At 41.6% G+C, this 11,961-nt stretch overlaps 1 protein-coding gene across 1 annotated transcript; it reads left to right on the top strand.

Annotated features, from left to right (window-relative positions):
• The first annotated feature begins 2,332 nt into the window (after nucleotides 1-2,332).
• Nucleotides 2,333-11,175, top strand: LOC142302888 (olfactory receptor 1500-like). Its single transcript, XM_075343994.1, has 3 exons — nucleotides 2,333-2,362; nucleotides 10,143-10,974; nucleotides 11,084-11,175. Exons 1-3 carry the CDS (start codon nucleotides 2,333-2,335, stop codon nucleotides 11,173-11,175), a joined length of 954 nt encoding a protein of 317 aa, XP_075200109.1.
• Nucleotides 11,176-11,961: the final 786 nt, after the last annotated feature.

Raw genomic sequence — 11,961 nt, 5'->3', positions numbered from 1 at the left:
ACTACTTAGCACCATTTTCAGGTGCTTTCCCGGCTCATCCAGCAGCCCTGGTACCTTCACATGGAAGTCTGCAGAGATGAGCTGTAGGTTCTAGAGCAGAGATAAGACACAGTGTTTAATATGTGATTTTTTTTTACTGAAAGTCTATTCTCTATACGGGTTGATTCTTACTGTTCATAGGTAACTGGTAAAGATTAACACAATTATCCTAAAAGGATTAAATTCCAATGGAATTTTACAAAAATGTAAATTGTCTAGAATACAATTGTTTTCAATTTTTTCTATGCAAATTTATGACAGTAATGGCTAGCTGGCTTCCATTTTGATAAAGTCATACAGTGTCAAATTTTTGTTTTTTAATTGAATACTGACCCACACGTATCCCTCATACCGCGCACTCCTTTCTCCAATCAACTGTGCCTCTCCATTTTAGCTTCACACTGATTGGCCTTCCCTTCAGGTCGGGTTTCTGCCGTGACCAGACCTCTAACTGGCCATTGCATTGTGCTGACCAGTCTCCAGACGACGCACATATTAACATTGTGCCATCACAATATGTGCCAAAATGGTGAAGGGGTAAAAGCCATAGAAGCACAGGTCACAAAAAAAACCTGGCCAAGAAGAGGGCCAAAGCTGATTAGCCTGCAATTAGAAAAATCATCCACATTATTCTATAGAAATTTGAGTTGAGCGAGTACCCAACTATTAGTACTTGCTGTGCTCATAACGAGTACTGTCTAAAACTCGCGTATTTGTTCCGAATAGTGTGTGGAATGCAAGTCACTGGGGAAAACTCGCAATGAAATGAGTACTTTGAATGTTGTACTATTCCCTACTCGCACAAATAGTACAACATTCGGGTTAGTCGTTACTTTGTGAGTATTCCCCAGTGACTTGCATTCACTATTCGGAACAAATACGCGAGTTTTAGACAGTACTCGTTATGAGTATAATGAGTACGAATAGTTAGGTACTTGCTCAACTGTATAATAAGGCTGCTTTCACACATCAATTTTTTGCAATCAGGCACAATACAGCACTTTGCAGAAAAAACACATCCGTTTTTTTTTCCGCTGGATGCGTTTTTTCCCTCATAGACTTGCATTAGCGCCGGATTGTGCCGCATGGCCTTGCGTTGCATCCGTTTTTTGCCGGATGCGGCATATTTAGTCGATGCGGCGGCCGGATGGAACGTTGCCTGTAGCGTTTTTTGTCTGCAGCAAATAAACGCATCACGTCGAATTCAGTGCAATACAGCGTGATTTACAACCGCATCCGTCAAAAAACGGACGGGCTGCATGGAAAAACTTATGCAACGGATCCGTTTTTTTCACCGAATCCGTTGCATAGGTTTTTGAGCCGGATTGTGCCTGATGCAAAAAAAGTGATTTGTGAAAGCAGCCTAAGGGGTACTTTGCACGCTGCGACATCGCTAGCCGATGCTAGCGATGCTGAGCGCGATATTACCCGCCCCCATCGCACATGCGATATGTAGTGCGAGCTGCTGTAGCGAACATTATCGCTACGGCAGCTTTACATGGATTTACCTGGTCGGCGACGGCGTGGTGACTGCCGAAGAATCCCTCCCTCAAGGGGGAAGTTCGTTCAGCGTCACAGCGACGTCACCGCGACGTCACTAAGCGGCCGGCCAATAGCAGCGGAGGGGCGGAGATGAGCGGGATGTAAACATCCCGCCCACCTTCTCCCTTCCGCATAGCCGGTGGACGCAGGTAAGGAGATGTTTGTCGCTGCTGCAGCTTCACACACAGCGATGTGTGAGCTGCATGAACGAAAAACAACATTGTACCTGCGGACGCACCTACATTGTCAAAATGAATGACGTGACATAGATCATCGATTTTTGACTGTTTCACGCTCGTTCATCTTCTCTCCTAGGCTTTACATGTTGTGACATCGTTACTGGCGCCGGATATGCATCACTTTCGATTTGACCCCGACGATATCGCAGTAGCGATGTCGCAACGTGCAAAGTACCCCTAAGTGTGATGGGTGTAAGATAAAATCTTGCAATTTTTTTGGTCTCTGAAATATTGTCATGTATAAATATATGTTAATATATGGAATGACTCCTGAATTCCCAAAAGTGGCTGGTGACTTCTAGATTTATTTTTATTTTCCTTTATTGGCCAGAGAGACAAAGATATCTTCTGAAATTTATTCCACTCAACATCTTACTTGCATTTCATGCATAAATAGCCACAAATATCCACAGGCCGCTCATTTATATAACTGGTGACTAATTCTCTGCCGACTAAAATTATTCTCCATCTCACAAGAGCAACAGGAAAAACAAGAAAAATATATTGTGAAAATGAACATCAAGAGCCAAGAAATTACTGATGTGAGTAGAAATGAGTGTTTATTATATTGCAATCATTAAATGAAATGAGAAGCCGGCTATCTTTACATATATTCATAATATGTTTAAAAACACACTAACATTACATGAAATATTATTCATAAAGACAATGTTGTTTTTATATAATGAATTCATAGTTGTTTGTGCTGTGTAATTCACAGTTTGGTGAAGCTCGGTGTCCTGCACCGGAAGTAATAGAGGATGGACGTAGTTTTCTTCTATCAGGCTTATAAAACAGAGGACGGATTTTTAGCAGTTTGTTGGATTCGATTATTTGACTGTTTGTGTAACCCCCCCCATATTTCTCCTCCAAGAAAGACCTTATTCACAAGAGATTATGAAAACTCGTTCACGTTTTATCCAGAAACAACAAAATTCAACCATCTTGTCATCCACGTGTCATCAGTATTTCAACCTTATATCTACTTTTTACTTTCATATAGTATACTGTAGATTTTATACAGCAGAAATTTTATATAAAAAAAAAAAATAGGTCAAATATAGTTTTCAATGTTATTAACTGCTCTGGATTCAAAAGAATTAAATCCATGTTGATGGTGGCCATGTGACAGCCGTTGTGTAACACGTCTATTGAGTTTCATTGGTGATTCTGATTAGAAAGAAAGTATATGCTGAAATGTTCTACATGTGGATCACTGATCCATGTGTAATGTCGCTCAATTGACGTAAATCTATTGATCTGCATTGATCCGTGTGCTGCCTGCATGCAATCAGCTTTAAGCAGGCTTTACACGCTGCGACATCACTAGCGATAGGACCCACCCACGTCGGTGGCGTGTCACAGGGTGATCGCTGCGGTAGCAAACAATATCGCTACTGCAGCATCACACGCAATTACCTGTTCACCGACATCACTGTGGCCGCCAAACAATCTCTCCTTTAAGAGGGAGGTTTGTTCGGCGTCACAACAGCGTCACTAACAAATAAGAAATAACGTTTGGAACTCCATTCTATGTCTGAACTGGGTGCAAAAACCTAAAAAAACATCACTATGGGGAGATAAGGTATGCACACCAGTGACTATGTAAGGGGAATACATGGAATAGCAGAAACTGCTGTGTGAATACTGACATGAAAAATTCAATAGCTATATGCAAGAGTGAATATGTGAAAAATGGAACCTGCATTACTGCCATGAACATATGAATCAAGAGAAATTTAGCTACTGAATTGATCAATGCAATAGAGCCCCAACACTACGCCAAAGTATTTCTCTACGTTGGGGTCCCTAGCTTGTGTGTGTCCTCTCATGCAGTTAAAAAACTTACCGTGTATGGGAAGCTGAGACCCAGGCTATATATACGATGTGGATTGGCAATAGGTGTGTGTGGGGAGGGTTCCCAAACGAAAAACAACTAACAAATAAGAAATAACGTTTGGAACTCCATTCTATGTCTGAACTGGACATACATAAGCTAGGGACCCCAACGTAGAGAAATACTTTGGCGTAATGTTGGGGCTCTATTGCATTGATCAATTCAGTAGCTAAATTTCTCTTTATTCATATATTCATGGCAGTAATGCAGATTCCATTTTTCACATTTCATTCTTGCATATAGCTATTGAATTTTTCATGTCAGTATTCACACAGTAGTTTCTGCTATTACATGTATTCCCCTTACATAGTCACTGGTGTGCATACCTTATCTCCCCATAATAACAGCGTCACTAAGCAGCCACCCAATAGAAATAGAGGGGCAGAAATTAGAGGCCGGAACATCCCACCCACCCCTTCCTTCCACATTGCTAGCGGCTGCAGGTACGATGATGTTTCTCGTTCCCGCAGTGTCACACATAGTGATGTGCGCTGCCGCAGGAGCGACGAACTACCTGCATTCCAAATAAGGAAAGATTTTTTGAAAATGAACGACATGTACACGACGAACGATTTGACACCTTTTTGCGATTGTTACTGATCGCAAAAAGGTGTCACACCATTGCTAACGAGGCCGCATGTGCGTCACCAGCACCGTGACCTCGACGATATCTCGTTAGCGATATCGTTGTGTGTAAATGGGCCTTTACAAATGGAAATCACACTGACATATATACTGCTCTTCTCAAAAATCTGATAAACAGCAAAGAGGCATAAACACATCCAAATTCTATAACTATTTTTCAAACCCATATCTGAAAAGGTTCATTTTAAAAATAAATAAGCATAAAGGATCACAAATTGGCATGGCCTAATTTTTTATTTTATTTGTTAATTTATTTATTTTTTTAGGCAGGTGGTTTCAAGAATATAGATACATGAGCATGTCCAAAGTCTAGAAAGTGATTTGTTCTATCCATAACAAAACAAATAAAGCAGATTACTGAAAAGAGAGATTCAGAGCGGAGCCAAAATGTGACTGATCCTGCAATGTGCTTATTGAGTTCTGCAAATTCATCTGAGGAAAGAAGACCAAGAAATTCAACAAATCTGCAGCCTACTAGGCCGAATCGTAAGAAATGCTCAGAAGCCGCCGGTTTACAGCAGGAAATTGACTATTTAACACTAACATATAACACAGCGCTTTGAAATGTTGTTGGGATTAATGATGGGTGAATGTCCTCACCACTGCATGATTCTCCATCAGATGCTTGGTACACTCAGTGCTCAGTCGAGTAATGCGGGTGTGCAGATGTGTCCTCTGTGAAATATCAAACGCAAAGTACACTATCACTTGACTGCATGATGCAAATCAAAAAAGGTCTGTGGAGCCTCTGTTAGGAGTCTCGACACAGAAAATAGCCAGATATCCCTCCGAGAAGGATCTAGCCAAGGAGTGGCTCTTTTTAGGAGACCACCATAACCACCGTATTAAGTGGCCCTTTTAGTCAATATCCAACTCTTTGACGAGTTTAAAGATATGACAAGGGAAATACCAAGGCCAGTTATCCATCCACTGACAGCTGTTTTGGGGTATTGCCCCTCATCAGTGTAAAATAGGAATCTGGCTAGGTGAGAGCAATGCCTAGTAGACCAACAAGATAAAACAATCACTGATCTCAGGGAGACCAGCCAGAAAAAACACTGCCGGTAGCCAGCGAGGGCACTCAACACAGTGAAATCCTAGGTGCATTGCCCCCTGGGAAGTATGCAAATCAAAAAAGGTCTGTGAAGCCTCTGTTAGGAGTCTCAACACAGAAAATAGCCAGATATCCCTCCGGGAAGGACCTAGCCTAGGAGTGGCTCTTTTTAGGAGACCATCATAACCACCATATTAAGTGGCCCTTTTAGTCAATATCCAACTCTTTGACAAGTTTAAAGATATGACAAGGGAAAAACCAAGGCCAGGTATCCATCCACAGACAGCTGTTTTGAGGTATTGCCCCTCATCAGTGTGGAGTAGGATTCTGGCTAGGTGGGAGCAATGCATGGTAGACCAACAATACAAAACAATCACTGATCTCGGGGAGACCAGTCAGAGAAAGAACTGTCGGCAGCCAGCAAAGGCTGAAAACATCATCTTCTCCCACAAAAAAAAGCTGCCATACACATCCTTCAGTGAAAAAGATAAAAAAGCTATAGTTGTCAGAATACAGAGATGCAAACACTTTTTTTCTATAGTTCTGTAGCTTTTATGGTGGAAAAGAGGCAAAACACAAAAAAACAATAGAAATTATGCTATCTCTGTATTTACACTGATCTGAAGAATAAGGCTGTCTTATCAGTTTTACGGCAGGGTGAATAGTATAAAAAAACTACCCAAAAAAACTCTTCCTAAATTGCTTTTTTTCTTGATTCTGGCTCACAAACAGTGAAATAGAAAGTGATCAAAAAATATTTTGTGACCCAGCATGGTACCAATAAAAACTCCAACTCATCACGCAAAGAACAAGTCCTTAGATAATTTTGAAAGCAATAAAATAAAAAAATATTGTGTTCAAAATTCAGTGATCCAAAAAACCTTGATTTTGGAAAAAAAAGGTTTTTAGTGTGATAGTCGCCAAATCTAAAAAACTGTATAAATCTGGCATTACTGTAATCATACTGACCAGAGTAAAAAAGCCACACAATCATTTATACCACATGGTGTACAGAGTATAAAATGAATATATAGAGCCAATTTTTCAACTGCTGTTGATTTGCTCATTCTGTCACCCAGAAATAGCAGTATGGGGTGGCTAATAATTATCTTGTGTTCTACGCTGAGTGCTCATATTGGGGATTACATGTAAGGGTGCATGCCCATGATCATAAATAGCAGTGTTGTGCCTAAAGCGTGTTTTCTCTGCATCCAAAACTAAATTGTTACTACACCCATAGATGAACTTCCAGAGGGGTGTAATTTTCAAAATTTGGTCACATGAGGGATTTAATCTGTTCTGGCACTTAGGGGCTCAGCAAATGAAGTCCACAAACTATTTGAGAAAAGTCTGTGCTTCAGAAATCAAATGGTACTCCTTCCCTTCCGAGCCCTGTGGTGTGGCCACACAGTACTCTACAGGTGAGGAAGTGCTACGTTCAGGTAAAATTGTGTAACACATCATGTTTTTTTTTTTTACCTATTCCCCTTGTAAAATGTAGGAATCTGGGGTAGAAATGTAATTAATTTTTTGTTCACCGCTCAATAGTGTAAAATTTTGTGACACACGTGTTGTGTCAATATGCTCACTGCAACCCTGCATAAATTAATTGAAGGGTGTAGTTTATAAAATGTGGTCACTTGTGGTGGGGTTCTTCTGTTCTGGCACCTCATTGGCCCTGCCAAAGTGACATGGCACCCGCATACCATTCCAACTAAATCTGAACTCAAATATGGCGCTCCTTCCATTGTTCACTTTGTACTGTGCCTCAAAAGTAGTTTTTGACCACGTATGTTGTATTGGCTTACCCAGGAAAAGTTGCACATCAAATTATATGGTCCACGGTTACACTACTGATTTTGAAAAAAATTGGGGTATATCAGGGGCTCTCAAATGCAACATGGTGTCCGCAATGTATTCCAAATAATTCTGCGCTATGAAACTCAAATGGTACGCCTTCCCTTCCAAGCCCTTTTGTTCTCCAAAACAGTAGATTTAGACTATATGAAGTATTGTCATTGAAAAGAGAAATTACATAACAAATTGTATGGTGCTTTTTTCTGTTCTCCTTGTGAAAATGAAAGATATTGGATTAAAGCAACATTTTTGTTGTAAAAATATATTATTTTCATGGCTCAACGTTATACCGTATTTTTCGGACTATAAGACGCACCGGACTATAAGACGCACCCTGGTTTTAGAGGAGGAAAATAGGAAAATAAAATTTTAAGCAAAAAATGTGGTCATGACACACTGTCATGGGGCGAGGATCTGCTGCTGACACTGTTATCGGGGTAATGTCCCCAAATTCTCTACTAAGGTGCCGGATCCTGGTAATGATCCTCCCTGCCTGGTATATACAGTATATGTCCCTCATCCTGCTATATACCGTAATCCTGCCATATGGCCGCATCCTGCTATATACTGGCATGTGGCCGCATCCTGCTATATAACCCATCATGGCATATGGCCCCATCCGGCTCATAATATGCTCCCATCCTGCTCATAATATGCCCCCATCTGGCTCATAATATGCCCCATCCGGCTCATAATATGCCCCCATCCGGCTCATAATATGCCCCCATCTGGCTCATAATATGCCCCCATCTGGCTCATCATATGCCCCCATCCGGCTCATAATATGCCCCCATCCTGCTCATAATATGCCCCCATCCGGCTCATAATATGCCCCCATCCGGCTCATCATATGCCACCATCCGGCTCATAATATGCTCCCATCCTGCTCATAATATGCCCCCATCCTGCTCATAATATGCCCCCATCCGGCTCATAATATGCCCCCATCCGGCTCATAATATGCCCCCATCCTTCTCATAATATGCCCCCATCCGGCTCATAATATGCCCCCATCCTGCTCATAATATGCCCCCATCTGGCTCATAATATGCCCCCATCCGGCTCATAATATGCCCCCATCCGGCTCATAATATGCCCCCATCCGGCTCATAATATGCCCCCATCCGGCTCATAATATGCCCCCATCTGGCTCATAATATGCCCCCATCTGGCTCATAATATGCCCCCATCCGGCTCATAATATGCCCCCATCTGGCTCATAATATGCCCCCATCCGGCTCATAATATGCCCCCATCCTGGTGTATGGCCGCATCCTGTGGCACATAAAAAAAATAAACGTTCATACTCACCTCACTCCCTGCAGCATCGCTCGTCCTCCCGTCTGTGTCAGCGGCAGCGCCGCTGATTGGAGCCGTCCCCATTACCCTGCTGGATCGCGATCATCTCCTGTGTCTGTGCCAGTGTCCCGGCGGCTGCGTGTGGACACGTGCGCACAGCGATGACGTCATCGCTGTGCGCGCCGCTAGTCTCCACTCAGCTGCCAGCACAAACACAGGAGATGATCGCAATCCAGCAGGGTAATGGGGACGGCTCCAATCAGCGGCGCTGCCGCTGACACAGACGGGAGGACGAGCGATGCTGCAGGGAACGGTGAGTACTGTACACTGATTCACTGCTCCCCGCGCTGATGATGATGCGCAGGGAGCAGTGAATACAGCCGCACATGATCACTCCAGGCCGTAGTTGCCAGGGGTGATCATGCGAGCCGGCTGTTTATCCCCCGCCCATCATCCCGCGGGGGATGGGCGGGCATATTAAATGAGCGGGTCCACGTGGTCACGGCAGGCTGCTACAGCCTGCTCGTGCCCCCGATGACCCGCTCCACCGCAGCACCCACATTCCCCGCAGCCACATTCAGACCATAAGACGCACCCCCCACTTTCCCCCAACATTTGGGGGAAAAAAAGTGCGTCTTATGGTCCGAAAAATACGGTAAATTCCTGTGAAGTACATGGGGATTCAAAGTGCTCACCAAACAGCTAGATAAATTCATTTAAGGATCTAGTTCTCAAAATGGGGTCACTTGTAGGGGAGCTTAACCAATTAGGTACATTGGGCACTCAGCAAACGCCGCATGGCAACTACTAACAATTCCAGACAATTTTACTTTCAAAAAGTCAAATGGCGCTCCTTCCATTCCGAGCCCAGCTGTGCGCCCAGACAGTAGATTTCCACCACATATTAGGTTTTGTTGTACTCAGGAGAAATTGCAAACAAATTGTATTGTGTAATTTATCTTGTTACTCTTTTGAAAATACAAAATTTAGAGCAACACTTTTGTTGGAAAAAGGAAATTTTTCATTTGCTCCTTCCACATTGCTTTAGTTCCTGTGAAGAACCTAAAGAATTAATGAACTTATTGGCTGTGATTTTGAGTACTTTTAGAGGTGCAGTTTTTAAAATGGTATAACTTTGTGGTATTTTCCATCACCTAGGGCTCTCAAAGTCCCTTAAAATGTAATGTGGCCCTTAAAAAATGGTTTAGTAAAAAAAATGATGTTTCAAAAATTGTGCTCATTTAATTTAGACAAGTGGGAAATATTATTTATTATATATTTTGTGTGATATACTGTAGCCATATGGTTTAAGGTTACATAAATTAAAAGTTTGAAAAGTTCTACATTTTAAAAAATTTCAACAAATTTACATTTCTTTCAACAAAAAATATCATCTTAAATTTACCACTATCATGAAGTACAATAGGTCAAGAAAAAAGATTCTCAGAATCACCGGGTCTTGATGAATTTTTCCAGAGTTATTACATCATAAAGGGACTCTGGTCAGAATTGTAAAAAATGGCCGGGTAATGAAGGTGAATGTCTTATGATATATTTTTTTCTATTACAGGATTTAACAACCCCTTTGCTCAACATGCAGGAGAACAGGACGGATGTCACTGAGTTCCATCTCTTAGGATTTAAAGTCAACCAAGGATTAAGACTTTTATTCTTCGTCTTGTTCCTTGTGGTTTATTGCCTTATAATATGTGGGAACCTCATGATTATATCCCTGGTGTCCACCAGCAAGAACCTTCACACTCCGATGTACTTCTTCATCTCACAACTTTCCATTAGTGACATTGTGTTACCCACAGATATTATCTCGAATATACTCCACATTCTACTGAATAATAGGGGCTCCATTACTTTTACTGGTTGTATCGTTCAGTTATATGTTTTTTGCGCTTCAGGAGTTTTTGAATGTTTCCTCCTCACTGTGATGTCTTTTGACAGATATGTGGCCATCTGTAATCCCCTCCATTATACATCTATTATGACAGTTGAACATTGTGTGATATTGGCCTCCATGTGTTGGGTATTTGGATTTTCACTTGTTTTGATTGACACTGTAACAACAGCGAATCGGAACTTTTGTGGCCCAAATGTCATTGACCATTTATTCTGTGACCTTGTTCCTTTACTAGAACTTGTCTGTTCTGACACCTTCATAGTTGAATTAGAAATATATTTCCGGAGTTTTCTATTTGTTATAATTCCCACCACAATCATTGTAATATCTTACACTTATATTGTTGGATCAGTCTTAAGGATCCCATCCAGTACCAGTAGACAGAAAGCCTTCTCCACCTGCAGCTCCCACCTCATTGTGGTCTCCATATTCTACTGGACAATGTTTAGTGTTTATGCCATTCCATCCCAAAGCCGAACACTCACCATGTGTAAGATTCTATCACTGCTCTATACAGTGTTTACTCCTTTTGTCAACCCCATTATTTATAGTTTGAGAAATGAAGATATTAAAAAATCCATACATAATACTCTTTATAGGCTTACAAATTGGAAAATCATCTACAAAATTCCATAGTAATAATCCACAAAATGGAGAAAAGGACAGATCTTTTAGCACGGCCAGTCTTTAGTCTTCAAAGTGCACAATAAAGATCTTTGTTTTGCCTTTTGTGGATTATATGCCAAGATTTGCTTCAGATTGGAAAATCAACCAAGCCGATATGGTGCAGCTTTGCAGAAGACAACTGATTTGGAGATGACTTTAGAGTCAATCACTTAACATGAAATATACTGTAAGTAATAAAAGTATATTTTTTTTAGCTTCAAACTTCCTCAAATTCATCATTTAGTTCGAATTTGACCATAACACTCAAGGCCATATGTCATTATAAGAGCAGCTATCTTTTGTTTACAGCTTGTAAATACACATATTGCCCATTGCAGGGAGCTGTGATGGGGTGTCCAGATCTGGTTTTCCTATCACACAGCAGAGCCTCATTGTACCTCCATATGCCGTGTCAATACGGGATACGTAGGTACAACGAGGCTCTGCTGTGTGATAGGAAAACCAGATCTGGACACCCCATCACAGCTCCCTGCGCTTTAGATGTGCATTGGCGCTCGGGATCTACGTGTCCTTGCAGGTGGAGTTCTCCTTTGGGGAGGTAGTGGAAACAAGTGTTCCTTTTAACACTTTGTCCATTGAGACGGTATTGTGGGGAAGTTTTCCCTTACAAGATTGTCAGGCATTGGATCTCGTGTGCAGATGGACTTGTACTATTCCCCCTGTATTCATTAGTAAAAGGGGTCTGTTCTTATTGATGTTATTTGAAGCATTATTGTGTCAGAATAAGGGCATATCACAAATTTGGAATCATTGAAAATAAGAGTCATCTGCTTTATATCTGCTCCTGGAT

The sequence above is a fragment of the Anomaloglossus baeobatrachus genome, chromosome 4 (genome assembly GCF_048569485.1).
Source record: "Anomaloglossus baeobatrachus isolate aAnoBae1 chromosome 4, aAnoBae1.hap1, whole genome shotgun sequence".
Classification (NCBI taxonomy): Eukaryota; Metazoa; Chordata; class Amphibia; order Anura; family Aromobatidae; genus Anomaloglossus; species Anomaloglossus baeobatrachus.
The sequence above is the reverse complement of the archived record's forward strand: the minus strand, read 5'-3'. Positions and strand labels throughout refer to the sequence as shown.